Raw genomic sequence first — 15,913 nt, 5'->3', positions numbered from 1 at the left:
TCACTCCACCTGGTTCGTGTTCAGACCGTGTCATTTATTAATGAACCAGTCTCCTTCAAGCTCTTGTTAAAAGGAAGTCACCACACACCTGCCACAATTTAAAGTACTTCTATTTAACCCCAAATGATTTTCAGCTGTTCCAAAAGACCTGCCATTTCAACAGGGGTGTGTAGACTTTTATTAATAACTGTTTAAATTGTTAAAGTTAGTTTTCCCAACTATTTATTGAACTTGTATTCATACAGGTTTAACCTTTATTCATCCTGGCTGTGACAGTAGAGTAAAACAAAGGAAAATAATAGCAGATACAACTAACCCAATTTCTCAAAGGGACAATTTCGATAAATCACTTCATTTTTGACACTGTTAGTCCTCGTTGGAGACCGGTAAGTTGATTGGGCACGAGTTCACCCTGTACTGGTCACTAGCCACTTGCCAGGCACATTTGGACGCACAACCACTCACATTCACACCTATGGAAAATGTTGAATCTTCACTTGACCTAACTTGCACCTTTTTCTAATATGGATGGAAGATATGCTAGGCAACCAATGGGGAGGACATGTAAACTCAATTCAAGATATTCGACCCCAGGACCGAATGACTGTGAGGCAATGGCCAATCGCTCACTCATGCTGCCCATTTTAAATTAATATTATGAAATGACACTGTCAAATCTGTTAAATGCCTCTCTGGATGGTTTTCCTGAACCTAACAATACTGACGCTAAGAGTTATTCTATTCATTCCATCCAATCAAGATCAACTGATCTTTTTTCTGGATGAGAAATGATTTCAGTTTCATTACTGTTGTTCAGCTTTGGCCAGACACAAGATGGAGACAGTCTCCAACTGACTTGCAGTGAGCCTCAGATAACCAGCCAGGAACCAGGAAAAAAGTATGAGGAAGTAGATTTTACACGTTTTGTTTTTGTGTCTCTGAGCTGCAATCACTTATAATCCACGTATTTGCCAACAGCGCAGAAAAATCTGGATGTCTTCAATGTTGCACGTGCAGTATTTTAGAGAGGATCTTGTATTCGAATGAGAAGGTTAAAAAAAAAGTGATGTGGCAGAGGTGGGGTTGTTGTACAAGAAATCCAGCCCACCTTAACTTGGAGCCAACATGCCTAAACAGTGAACTCAGCCACAAGAATTTTCAGACTGAGATAGATAATGTGAACAATCACTATGTTTACATTTTTTTGTGGCCCAAAAAATAAATTTGCAATGATCTTGCAGATGTAATTTGTGTTCGTTTTGACTTTACTATTCTCTTGGGGGGAAAGCATTTAAACTCAGAGAATTGACCTGCTTTAGGATATCTCACAATGGCCAGAATTGCTACACAAAAAAAAATCGATTTAACCTTCACCGAGAGAAAACAAAAGATGGATTTCCCGAAATTAGAAACAGGTGGTTACAACACGCCCGTCTGCTCTGTTGACTCAACAGTGAAGTGCTATTTCCAAACAATGTGAACATGTTGTTTAGGAAACAAGTGGTAAAGCTTAAGCCTTAAAGTTTTAGCCAATGACCAAACATGAGTTTTTGGAATAATGCAAGCTCTTGGAGGGGAGAAAAGAGCTCTTTTGTTGGTGAAAGAGCTCAGATTGTCATGCGGATGCCAGTCAACTACCCATGGATGACAATTAGGCAATTATGGGAAAACATGGTGGTCGGAATGCTGACTATGGCCTTTGTATTGGTGCGTCTTTTCCCAGAAAAAAGCCTTTTGTTTGCTGGGTCTTTGACCCTGGTCGCTTTTGGACAGACTCATGTTCTTCTTCTGTTTGAATCATAATCAGCACCTGATGCACGATGATGATTACGGTATATTGACGCACTTAGTGACATAATAGCCCACTGGCAGTGATTTATATATGGCGATACAGTTAGGTCCAAACATATTGACACAATATGCAACCAAAAGTTTCACTTTTTAAGACTTGGTTGCAGATCATTGACAGTCAATTACAGGTATAGGCTGAAATCTGAAATGCAAAGAGATCCCCAGATGCTGGATTTCCTCCCTGGTGATGCTCTGCCAGGCCTCTCTCGCAACTGGATTCAGTTCGGTTCCTGCTTGTTGTTCCTTGGGCATTGTCCCTTCAGTTTTTTCTTCAACAATCAGATTCAGGTCAGGTGATTGACTTGGTGATTTTGTAAGATTCAAATTTTTCACCTTCAAAAATTCTATGGTTTATTTTGCAGTATGTACTTTTTTTTTTTGCATTATGCACTAGGATAGTTTGTCAGATGACTATGTGACTAAACTATGGCGTATTATTGTATGGCATAGTAAGTATAGTGAGTTACAATTAGGTAGAAATACAGTTTGTTTTAATCATAGCAACAGACAAACCCAAAGGAGGAAGGAATAAAATTGCATTTTTGATATACTGTATATGCAACAAATAACGAATGGCAATATTAAGTGTATTGAAGACACTGGTGAGTGTTTTATTAATCCAACAAAATAAACCATGGGGTTAACATGATCATAGATTTGAAAAATAGAAAAAAGTAGAAATTGTATTCCATTGCCCTCTTTAAGATCTGGCTCCTGCTATTGTAATTTTATTATTTGAGTCCAGTCACACAAGTGACATTCTAAATATAAAGGCAGTGCAAACAGCCTCTTGGAATTCCTGTTCATTATTTTTCTTATGACAAATGATTCACCTTTGACGGGCCCCTAAAGCTGCACCATTTTGTTTTCAAGCGTCAATATACTATTGAAAATGTATGTATTTTAGGAGTCCCCAAAACACGCCCCACTCCAAAACCCACTCAGTGGTGCCCCTTGGAAAGGTAGAAAAAAAATCAGTCCTGATCTCCGGTTTCAACAATTCACACAAACATCAGTGAACATGTACTGTATATCACATCAGGTCACGAGAAAAAGTTTCAAGCATCACTTCACCACATTGAATAGTAAGTTGGCCATTTTGGTTTGAAGTACTCATTTGGGGTGAATTCCACTGCAGGTATTATGACGTACTCCATTATCCATCCATCCATTTTCCGAACCGCTTGATCCTCACTAGGGTCGTGGGGGGTGCTGGAGCCTATCCCAGCCGTCTTCGGGCAGTAGGCGGGGGACACCCTGAATCAGTTACCAGCCAATCGCAGGGCACACAGAGACGAACAACCATCCACACCCACACTCACACCTAGGGACAATTTAGAGCGTCCAATCAGCCTGCCGTGCATGTTTTTGGAATGTGGGAGGAAACCGGAGCACCCGGAGAAAACCCACGCAGGCCCGGGGAGAACATGCAAACTCCACACAGGGAGGCCGGAGCTGGAATCGAACCCGGTACCTTTGCACTGTGAAGCCGACGTGCTAACCACTGGACTACCGGGCCGCCTACGTACTCCATTAATCAATCAATTTTCTGTTGGGGTTGTTCTCATAAGGGTTGCCCGTGGGCTGGAGCCGATCACAGTGGTTTTGAACTTGGAAGGATATTAGAGAAAACACACACAAGCAAGGGAAGAAGATGCAAACAATGAAGGCCGGGGATGACATTCAAACCCAAATCCTCAGAACTGTGAAGCAGATGCGCTACTCACGAGGCAACCATGCTGCCACTTTGACAAACCCAGATGACTTACTTATAGTGCTAGTACTAATAGTATGAACAACAAAAGCAGGTACCTGGACTCACTCTTCCAAGCTCTCTACTTTATTATTATTGTTATTGTTATTCTTATTATTATTCCTAAATCAGAATGTGTAGGACTGACGATGATTTTCCATAACAGTACCAAATTTGTCCTTCATAGCATGTGTTTCATCTTATCCTTCAATCCATATTGGATGAACCGAAGAAAGCAGGAAATAATATGAATTGCTTATGAGTGACAGACGTTGTCAGGGGCACTGCCAGATTTTTCGAGCCCCATGAAAAACTATTCCTTTTGGCCAAATCCAGTGCCACAGATTAAAAAACAATACTAGAGTATTTTCTAGAGCCCTTATAGAAATCAACATCATTTTACTCACCCTCACAACACTCTTGGTTGTGTCTGTACTTTATTTGATGCTAACTTCTAGTCACAGTCATTGTGACACGGTGCGTGTTTAGATGGGGATTTTATGACTCATAAGGGAGGAGAGGCAGTCCCCTTTTGTAGTCTTGTGCTGCACATAAGGGGAGAACACCAATAATGTTCACTCATCATGCAATCATCTGCAGAAAGTTAGAAGGGAGGTCTGCTGCATTTCAAGGTTTATAGCATGTTTTAATGTTTTTAAAAATGCATGTTGCCTATATAATGCAAGCATACTGTTTTGCATGTACTATCACAGTAAAAAGTTGAGAATGTTTCACGTGTTTCCCTGTTTTAATACATTCACTGCTGTGTGACAGAATTATGCTAAACTATATTTCAGCTTGGACAGAGGGCCGGTATAAATTGTTTATTCACATAAAAGATACTGCCTGTAGTACCTGTATAACTGAGCACTCTCTGTCACAGATAAACATGAAACTAAAAACCATGTCAATGCACAGTATGTAATCAACTACCACAGGGGGGTGGGGGGGGGGGGGGAGGGGGGGGTCAAACTCATTTTTGTTGCGGGCCACATTGTAATTACAGGTTCCCCCGGAGGGCCGTTATGAATTTTGGGAAACCATATAAATGTTTAATCACCTCCTCATATTACATATACAGCGTGCAACAATTTGATGGATACTGTAACTAGTTTTAAAATCAGAACTCAAAAATAATGACTGTTGTTGTGGATTACATATGACAATTTGAAATTTTGGTTCGGACAAGCATCATGGAACTTGACATGCTTTGTTTGATTTCGCGGGCCACATAAAATGATGGGCTTTGACATTTGACACTTGTGAACTACCATATTATTACCCATTTTATTAAATCATATGCAACTCCCCCCGACATTTGATCATTTATTATTTACCAACAAATTGAATTTAAAATTGGTGGTCATTGAAAATAGTGTTCAATGTATGTTAAGAAAGGTTTTGAAGGGGGTCACTGGTCATAATACATGTGAAGTGTCAAGAAAAGTTATATGAAACACATTAGCAAGAGGCAAAGTAGACACACTTTATCGTCTTTAATGGACCAAAAAAATGAAATCGTAGCCCATATGTGGCCCCGGGGTCTTCTGTTTGATAGATTTCTGCTGAAGGAACGTCAGAATAAGCACTGATGCATTTAAGTACCCCTAGAAAAATTATGTGTTCGCTATCAATTCACTGGTGCTTGGTGGGTCGATTAGCGAAAGTACAGCCCAACAAGCTTTTTGTGATACGTTCATTAGGTTAAAATACGATGCGATAGGTTACCGGGGTATTTTATAGCGTTAATTATCAACACGTCATGAACGCCCTTGATACATTTGCATTTGCTCGGGTAGTCGGACACAGATATAATCACCAGACTATGACAAGACATTTTAAAAGTAGGTTTTTACCTCGGGGTAACCATTTTTAACAGACCCGCATTTTAACTATATTTAGCAACTTCGGGTATCTCCGGCCTCATCTAAAAAATCAGACGTTACCTTGTCCTACATCGTTACGAGTATTTCCGTCTTCGTATAAGATTCAGTTATACAAAGAAAACAAACGATCACACAAAGAACATCGTTGATTTAATCAGGACGAGGTGTTTGTCCAATCACATGAACATGTCATAATTCCCGGGGCTACCTGAACGCATCTGTTAAACAGCGCCAGAGGACTCGGGTGTCCGAGAACTGCAGCCTGAGCAAAGTTGAAAGAAGCAAACTATTGAAAAGAAAGCCGAACAGAGGGAAGGGAAAGTCCTCAAACGCAGCGCGACCTTCGTAAAACGCCGAGTCTTCCTTATGTGTTGCTTCCTGTTCCCAGGGCTGTTATAAAGCTTCTCGCGAGCAGTAAATGCAGTCGATCCGGGACAGCTGCCGCACCACCACAGCCAAACACAGACGCAAGCGAAATGGTGAGTCGGTGGCTGTCAATCGTTAACATTTACCTGTACTCTACCTGCTGTCTCACGCCAAGGGCACTTGTTTTATTGGTAAAAACTGATAGGCTCCCCCACTCCCTTCAATGTCTTTTAATCATGTTTGTAACTCATTAAGCGTATTTATGAAAAACATTTGATTTTTCACTGAAGCAACATCGTTTGGTATTATGAAATTCATGAAACGGGGAGAACTTCAATAGTCACTGTAACTGTCCGTTTTGTATTTTTTTTATTCACGTACCATATCGTGGCCACCATTGAAATACAGTAACGTAGTAGGCCTAAGTGCTCAGCAGAAATATAGTTTTTTTCCCTAAAAACTACATTTGTTACCTTAAGCCACTGTAACATGAACACTGCACTAACATAGAGGAAAATAGAAACAGCACTGGAAGGGTTCAATGAAAATGTATTGAATACTTTATAAATATTTAGAAACAATTTAACTCAACTTAAAGAATGCGTAATAAATACATTTATAAAATAATAATACATTTTATTTATAAGCGCCTTTCAAGACACCCAAGGACACTTTACAATCAGGTATGCACATGAAAAGTTAAAAAGAATACTGTTCTGGATTTTGTATTGAAAAAAAAGTCTCTATTCAAAGCTACAGCATGTTCCGTACTTGCATTCATTTTTTTTCAGATATTTGTACTTCAGTATTTATTTTGTGATTACTCTTCCTACTTTTACTCGCTATATTTGAAATCACATACCCATATTTTTCAAAACAGGCTTGTTGCAGTTTTCAACTGACAGCGTAAAAAAGTCAAGCACAGTTGAGATCTTGATTGTATGTCTTTGAGTGATTAAAATATTGGAAACAAGGCAGCAGATACAAAGAAGCAAGATATTCATTTTCCATGGTTTTTTGAATGAGAATTGTTGGAAGTTGTCAATAACAAGAATTATTCATTACAAAGGTGCTGTGACTGGTTACAGCCTAAAAAACACAAGTAAAAATTCTCTAATCAGAAACAAAACCCATACAAGAAAAGTAATTTTTCAGATGATATTATTAGCTAATTTATCATGTTTTGTTCACAACATGGCGGCCCGGTAGTCCAGTGGTTAGCACGTCGGCTTCACAGTGCAGAGGTACCGGGTTCGATTCCAGCTCCGGCCTCCCTGTGTGGAGTTTGCATGTTCTCCCCGGGCCTGCGTGGGTTTTCTCCGGGTGCTCCGGTTTCCTCCCACATTCCAAAAAAAATATGCGTGGCAGGCTGATTGAACACTCTAAATTGTCCCTAGGTGTGAGTGTGAGCGTGGATGGTTGTTCGTCTCTGTGTGCCCTGCGATTGGCTGGCAACCGATTCAGGGTGTCCCCCGCCTGCTGCCCGAAGACAGCTGCGATAGGCTCCAGCACCCCCCGCAACCCTAGTGAGGAACAAGCGGTTAGGAAGATGAGGAAGATGTTCACAACATTAGCAAAGCTCAGGGAATGTGTTTGTCACAACATGCAACATCTAATGTGATGTTTTTTTTCTTCTCGGTATGAGCTCTACAAGTATTCAAAGAGGAAAACAATTTAGTTTACAGTACTTAAGTACACAACTTGTCTCAGTACTTCTACTTTGACCAGCGTGTTTTTTACACAAGTATTTATACTTTTACTTCAAGTAAGTAGAGTGTGAGTACTTTTTCCACCTTTGCTTTCAGTCAACATCGATTCTTATTACTATTAGGTCATAATACTGCTAATATTAGTGGTACTAGGATAGTAGCATTCCATTCTGTCACGGACATGAAATAACATGATGCGGGTGTGGTTTCCTTGGACACGCAGCATTATGGCAGGTAATGTTGGCAGCAGGGACAGAGGGAGGGAGCAAAGGAAGGAAGCAAGGACGGGAACTGGAATGGGCAACAGTTGCCAGCTTCAATTAAAATGGGCTATTGTTCTTTTATTGCTGCCATTTGGCTGTAGTAACATAGTGGAAAAAATGGCACTGTGAAGGCTTCGGTTCATTTTATCCTAACATTTATAAGCGTCAGGTTTACTCGTGTTGGCCAACCCTTGTTGGTTTGTGGCAGGAAATGACACTGAATTATGAACTGTTTTGCTGCTCTAGTTTCCTGTTACTGTCAACTTCTAAGATGTCGGCTTCCTCTCTTTCTCACAATGCAGATGTCAAAGGGTCGTCGTACTAATTACACTTTCAGTGCTCCCATCGCAAGTTTTCGGAAGACACTGCCAACCTCATCACCTGTTGTTGTTAACACTGTGCAGAGGAGTCAGAAAACTGGTTTGACTTCATTTTGATGTCTTACAACATTAGTTTTTCCCTTTAAGCTTTTACTTTTTCAACCAACATAGATGAGGCCTAGCAATCATTATTTAATCTTAATGCCTTTTTGGTTTTGTGAAAGGTGCTTATTTCCTACTTCAACAAAGAATTGAATGGTTGTTATTCGAGAAGTGTAGAGAAAAGGGTGCGCAGGAATATGATGCCGCTTCTACCTTCGATTAATGACTGCACGGGCAGGATGGGATTTACTTTTACAGGGTCTTTTATTTAAACTTCCTAATTTCCAGTCAACTTAATTTATGAAAAGTAACACCGGGCAGAAAAAAGTTTTCTGACACGGAATCTGAATTGTGGTGATGGTTATGAGAGAATTATGTGTGAAGGAACTCTTGTTCATGAGGTGTTGGGCTGTAGCCGATCACAGTGATGTCATTGTCAGGAGCATTCTGGAACCGTTCAAAAATGGAGTCCAATTTTTGGTTTCCACATTGGATGTTTCAAAACGTGTACATCACAGTACAATGTACAGTATAATGAAGACGAGCGCTAAAGAAAATGGATGGACAGAGGACACTAAGACCTCAAGTTAATTATTGATCATAGAATACAAGATAAACATTGTGTAGACCCATCTATCCATCAATTTTGTACCCCTTTCAGATCCTGAACCAGGCAGCGAACTTTAGAGTGAGATACACTGGCTCGACTGTTATGCGTCTGATGTGCCAACTTAGCATGAATGTTATGTGAAAGCTACAGAAAGGCAAGCTTAGTTGAATATTGTAGTATAGTGCTGTGTTGTAACAACAATCCACTCTTCCAGTGTGTAGCCCAGTAATTGTTTTCCTATGAAATATACTGTAGTACCTAATATTTATCGACAGACTTGTCATGTTCCTGTCCTTGGCCTGGCCAGCAGGTGGCAGACTGAGCAGACTTCCTGGCTGCACACCTGCTGCCAATCTTTCAATCAAGGAACTGTGTATTTAAGAACCAACAATCTGTCTGCTGGTTGTCGGGATATTGTTTTGCCTTGATGCTTCCTTGCCCACAGACTATTTGTTGCTATAGATCTCGTCGTGTTTCGCTCGAACTCTCGGTACCAATGGTTTTTTAAGTATTGGCTTTTATTTTGTGAATTGGCTTTCTCTTGCGTGTATTTTGGATACATTGTTTTTGTTGGTCTTTGCGATCCTTATTTTCCTCCCTTGCCTTTTGTGCAAGCGCTTTTTGTTGTTCGTTGTTTGTGCCCTATGGTCCTTGTTTTGACCAGCGCTTTATGTTTCTACTTTGTCGGTGCGATTTTTGTACATTAAATATTTTTACTTCTGAGACCTTGTCTGGCGTCTACACTTTTGGGTTCCAAAACTTGATTCGGTTAGACCGAATCGTGACAAGACTAAAATTCTGCTGCAATCCATTTTCATACTGTACTTGGATTCATGTATTAAATTGGGATTTTTGGTGTCTGTTTGTCTCCCTTAGCAATCTTTGCCAAAACTCTGCATTTGAAAGCACTTTTGTACGCAAAATATGTCAGGTAACTGATCTAAGAAAGATTAAAGAAAGGAATACACAAGTCATCTTTTTTCCCTCCCATCTTCTTTAGTAGTTGCTTCATTTGCCAAATGAGCAGACTAACCGGCCATGTGTCTGTATCCGCGCTGTGTGTGTTTGCGAAGCAGAATGGGAAAAGCCGATTGCAGCAGGCCCAGGAGGATGCGGAGGAGGTGAAGGACATCATGCTGGACAACCTGAACAAGGTGGATGAGCGATCTGGAAAACTGGGTGACCTGGAAGACAGAGCTGATGAGCTGCTAAGAAAGGTTGGCAGGCAGGCTTCCCAAAAGTCATCACTATTCATTTTGTTTTGTACCGCACTACTTCCGCTTTTCATTTGCAAAATTCCATTGGTTAGTGATGTAATGGACCCCTTCCCAAGGTATCCGTGTATCCAAAAAGAGACATGTCAAATTGTTTATAAATACAGCTAAGGTGGAGCTGGAGAGGAAAACAAATGTACAATTTACATCCTGATTGTGCTTTACGGTGCTATTTTTGGAGAGGTATTTCCTTTTGTTGAGATGAAGTGAACGGGTCTCCCTGGGTATAACCGAGCAAGCGCAGGATATGCCATGAGGCCAGTGTTGGTCCGGGGGTCAACGGGGGTGGGCGGGTCACATCATTCCCACATCCACTGTTGGGTGGTGTTATGTCACAATTTTGGACAGGGCAGATCACATTTTTACACTCATAGTCTTTGAGATCACATGGATAAGGAGCACGGCTCCTCGGGATCACACCAAAGTTTTTAGGGGTTTTTTTTTCTTTCCAATCCCCCTCAACTCAACAGTGGCTCCAATGAATTGCTCACGGTAATAATAAAAAATAATGCTTACAATAATGCTGGACGTGTAGCAAATCATTTTCCTCAACTGCTGCATATGCGAGTGAGAAGAAATCCCAGTTGTTGAACGTCTTTCATAGAAAATTCACTTTGATTTCCCTTTGATCGTGTCGGACTGTTTCCCGTTAAATGTTTCATCAGGAAGCCGTTTTTGGTCAAAAGCCCAACACGTGTGCTTTCACAACTCTTCCAGCAACAGTTGTTTGTTAGCCAGGCTTGCATCAAAAGGCAACATCAATATAACCTTCTATGTCTCTCTTTGTTTTTATCCAGAGTAGAGCCTTTGAAAAGAAATCCATCCAGGTGAAGGAAAAAACAAGATGGAAAAATAAGAAGGTGAAAATAGCCTTAATTGCAGTTGCAGTGGTCGTGGCCCTCATCATAGTTGGAATCATCATATACACTGCAACATAGCACACTCCTGCCTGCCTGCCTGGATGGATAGATGGACGCAAAGTGAGAGAATGGGACTGTGCAACCTGATGTAGACGAAGATAAAATGTCTAGGAGCATTTTGCTTGAATGGTGATGTCTGTGCTTGCTCTGCATGTAAGGTATATTTATGGAACTCTCTGTCAGTCTCGCTCATTGGTAAGAGATTAAGGTACCATTAATAGCTGCTTCTTTTCTTTTTCCACAATTTGTTCCAATTATCTGGCATCCAGCCCATGTTGAAAAGAACGATGCTAATTTTGACAACGTTAACCATAGTTTGTTACGGACCTGTATCAATTGTCCACACCTATGTAGAAAAGAGATTTTTATTTTGACCACTGTTTACTGTACTGAGTTTTTGTAAGTTATCAAGTGACTCCCTGCATAAAATGTCAACACCAATCCGGAGCAGTTATTTGATTTATTTATTTATTTCAATTCCATTTCAATTCATGCACATTTGGGAGCTTTGAGAGCAAACCGTTTTGGGGACACTATGACAGTGACCACTGGTGGCTAATGTTCACACTGTACTTGATTAAATTCTCCAAAATCTGAGTGTATCATGTCAACTCAAAATGTTTTGGAGGAAGTGTGGGGGGCGTGCGTGGGTATGTACAGCACTCAAACAACATCATGAAAGGATGAAAGGTATGTCTTTGAGACGTATTGCATACCTTTGCAAGTTTGGCAGTTTTACTCACCAGGTGATGTAGCCATTCAAAAAAAAAACATATATATATATATATTAGAACTGTCAAACGATTAAAATATTTAATCTAATTAAATATGCAACTATCATAATTAACTCAAATGAACAAAAAAATTAATCGTGATTACTCACACATTTTTTATCGTTTCTGAATTTCCTTTTACATTTTTTTGTCCTATTTTATCCCCATTTTAATGCTCTCATCAACATGGAATCATTAATCAGTTTTCTATGTGCCAAATGCAAATACTGAAATAACAATTTCGATTTTCAATTTTACATGAACATTTTTTCACTTGGTGCAGTTATTCACACATAATCTCTCACACAATATTACTGTCCATCAATAACAGTGAAAAAAATATTTTGTCACACAACTGCTGCTTTAACATATTTTTTTATTAAATCAAAACAGAGCAATATAACATTATAAAGTGCACATCTAAGGTACACAAGTACTCGGCCTATAGTGGATTTAAACCATGGTTGCAATCTTTGTTTTTCTCAAGTTTGCTTTCAACACAGCAGTCTGTTTCTGTATGTTTGTTGAACAATATCGAGACACAGGACACCTAGGCTCATTATGTGCCGCTGTATTCGAAACTGCCGGCCGTACAAACAAGCACACGCACTTCCCGTGTTGCAGGGGCAAACCATTCTGAAAGGGGGCGGGGGGGGGGGGGCTAAACTCCCCCTAACACAGTCAGGCTATGTTGATTGTGTTGGTTCTTCTTGCGCGGAAGTCTCTCCACGGTTTTGTGTAGACCTCATTTCGAATTACTACACTATATATATATATATATATATATATATATATATATATATATATATTACATATATATATATATATATATATATATATATATATATATATATATATATATATATATTAGATATATTACATATATATGTCATATATATTATATACATTAAAAAAAATCCTCATCTCACCCCTCGGGTGGTGTCCATCCGTCATTCAGCTCGGGTCCTCTACCAGAGGCCAGGAAGCTTGAGGGTTCTGCGCAGTATCCTTGCTGTTCCCAGCACTGCACATTTCTGGACTGAGATGTCCGATGTTGTTCCCGGGATCTGTTGCAACCACTCATCTAGTTTGGGGGTCACTGCCCCGAGTGCTCCGACCACCACAGGCACGACTGTCACCTTTACCTTCCAGGCTCTCTCCAGCTCCTCTCTGAGCCCTTGGTATTTCTTGAGTTTCTCATGTTCCTTCTTCCTGATGTTTCCATCACTTGGGACCGCTGCATCCACTACTACGGCTTTCCTCTGCCCTTTATCTATGATCACGATATCTGGTTGGTTCGCCATTACCATCTTGTCAGTCTGGTTCTGGAAGTCCCACAGGATCTTCGCTCTGTCATTCACCACCACCTTCGGAGGTGTTTCCCATTTTGACCTTGGGGTTTCCAGTCCATACTCCGCACAGATGTTTCGGTAGACTATACCAGCCACCTGGTTATGGCGTTCCATGTAGGCTTTCCCTGCCAGCATCTTACACCCTGCAGTTATGTGTTGGATCGTCTCAGGTGCCTCTTTGCACAACCTACACCTTGGGTCTTGTCTGGTGTGGTATATCTGGGCCTCGATGGCTCTGGTGCTCAAGGCCTGCTCCTGAGCAGCCAGGATGAGTGCCTCTGTGCTGTCCTTCAGGCCAGCCCTCTCTAGCCACTGATAGGATTTCTTGAGATCAGCCACTTCAGTTATGGTCCGGTGGTACATCCCGTGTAGGGGCTTGTCCTCCCATGATGGTCCCTCTTCCAGAGCCTCATCTTCTGTTCCCCATTGTCTGAGACATTCTCTGAGTATGTCATCCGTTGGAGCCTTCTCCTTGATGTATTCATGGAGCTTGGATGTTTCATCCTGGACAGTGGCTCTCACACTCACTAGTCCCCGGCCTCCTTCCTTTCGGCTTGCGTACAGTCTCAGGGTGCTGGATTTGGGATGGAACCCTCCATGCATGGTTAGGAGCTTTCGGGTCTTAACGTCCGTGGTCTGAATCTCTTCCTTTGGCCACCTTATTATTCCTGCAGGGTATCTGATCACTGGCAGGGCATAGCTGTTTATTGCCCGGTTCTTATTCTTGCCATTGAGCTGGCTTCTTAGGACTTGCCTCACTCGCTGGAGGTATTTGGCCGTAGCCGCTTTCCTTGTTGCCAGTTCGAGGTTGCTATTGGCTTGTGGTATACCGAGGTACTTGTCGTTGTCCTCGATGTCTGCTATTGTTCCTTCAGGGAGTGAGAGCCCTTCAGTGCGGACTACCTTTCCTCTCTTAGTCACCATCCGACTACATTTCTCAAGCCCGAATGACATCCCGATGTCGCTGCTGTAGATCCTGGTTGTGTGGATCAGGGAATCTATGTCCCTTTCGCTCTTAGCATACAGCTTTATGTCATCCATGCAGAGGAGGTGAATGATTGTAGCTCCATTTCTGAGGCGGTATCCATAGCCTGTCTTGGTGATTACTTGGCTTAGGGGGTTCAGTCCTATGCAGAACAGCAGTGGGGAGAGTGCATCACCTTGGTATATGCCACATTTGATGGACACTTGGGTAAGTGGCTTGCCATTGGCTTCAAGTGTGGTTTTCCACATCCTCATCAAGTTCGCAACGAAGGCTCTTAGGGTCCTGTTCACCTTATACAACTCCAAGCATTCAGTGATCCATGTATGTGGCATCGAGTCATAGGCTTTCTTGTAATCAATCCAAGCTGTGCACAGGTTGGTACGTCGGGACCTGAAGTCTTGTGCGACTGTTCTGTCAACCAGGAACTGATGTTTGGCTCCTCTGGTATCTCTACCACTGCCCTCTGTGCTTCGTTCATGTATTGATCCATGTGTCCACTTATCTTAGCCGCAATGATGCCTGACATGAGCTTCCATGTTGTGGAGAGACAGGTTATTGGCCGATAGTTGGATGGGGCTGCACCCTTCGAGGGATCCTTCATGATCAGGATCGTTCGCCCTTCGGTTAGCCATTCTGGGTGAGTCCCATCCCTCAGCAGCTGGTTCATTTGTACTGCTAGGCGCTCATGGAGTGCTGTGAGTTTCTTTAGCCAGTAGGTGTGGACCATGTCCGGGCCTGGTGCTGTCCAGTTCTTCATATCTGAGACTCTTTCCTGTATGTCTGCCACTGTTATGGTAACTGGGTTCTGTTCAGGGAGGTTGCTGTGCTCCTCTCTCAGGGTCACCAGCCATTGTGCACTGCTGTTATGTGCAACCTCCTTCTCCCATATGCCTTTCCAGTACCTTTCAGTTTCCAGTCTTGGTGGGTCAGCTCTGTTGTTAGGACCCTGCCACTGAGCGTACACTTTCGCAGGTTGTGTTGCGAACAGCCTGTTTATTCGTCTGGCCTCATTCTCTTTCGTGTACCGCTTTAGGCGACTGGACAAGGCTTGGAGCCTTTGTTTGGCAGTTTCGAGTGCTTCAGTTATGGTCATCTGGATGTACCTCTCGGGTATCGGCCTTTTCATCACACCTCTCTGGGCCTCCGTCAATTGACTCACATCTTTCCGGGCCGCCTTGATCTTAGCCTCCAACCGTCTTTTCCATGGTGGGTAACGTATCTTGTGGCTTCCATGGTTGCTCTTATAGCCCAGAGTCTCCAAGATCACTGATGCTGAAGCGTATATCAGCTCATTGGTTTCTGTGATCGTTACGGTAGGGATCACCCTCAGTGCTGCAATTCACACTTTCTATGAGACTTTCAGATGGTACTTCACATAGCCGTTGTAATCGGTTTCTAGGTTGCCCAGCTTTCATTCTCGCCATGATCTTAGCTTTCAGGTCAGTTGCTGCCTCGCTCAGCATTTCATTCATTGGGGCTTGCCTCCCAATCTCTTGTATGACCTCCTCCTCTGATCTGGCAGCCTGGGGCCCTTCACCATGGTACCTGCGTTGTACCTCATCAATCTCAAGTTGTGACAGCAGTTGTAGTTTGTGGATGTTGGAACACTGCGTTACTGGGTTTCGAAGTAACAATTTAGCCCACATTCTCTGCATGTAACCCCTCTGACTCGGGTTGCTTGAGTAGTAGCATTCCAACAGAGCCATGTTATCGCATCTCGCCCATCTCCGCTTTGTTCCAGGAGCCCAT

The 15,913-nt window shown here is 42.0% G+C and overlaps 1 protein-coding gene across 1 annotated transcript; it reads left to right on the top strand.

Annotated features, from left to right (window-relative positions):
* The first annotated feature begins 5,673 nt into the window (after nucleotides 1-5,673).
* On the top strand, nucleotides 5,674-11,495 carry vamp5 (vesicle-associated membrane protein 5). Its single transcript, XM_052068402.1, has 3 exons — nucleotides 5,674-5,969; nucleotides 9,937-10,077; nucleotides 10,932-11,495. The coding sequence occupies exons 1-3, from the start codon at nucleotides 5,967-5,969 to the stop codon at nucleotides 11,070-11,072; spliced, it is 285 nt and encodes a 94-aa protein (XP_051924362.1). The 5' UTR covers nucleotides 5,674-5,966; the 3' UTR covers nucleotides 11,073-11,495.
* Nucleotides 11,496-15,913: the final 4,418 nt, after the last annotated feature.

Source organism: Hippocampus zosterae, chromosome 6, assembly GCF_025434085.1.
Source record: "Hippocampus zosterae strain Florida chromosome 6, ASM2543408v3, whole genome shotgun sequence".
Taxonomy (NCBI): domain Eukaryota; kingdom Metazoa; phylum Chordata; class Actinopteri; order Syngnathiformes; family Syngnathidae; genus Hippocampus; species Hippocampus zosterae.
This window is presented reverse-complemented; position numbering and strand designations above follow the sequence as displayed.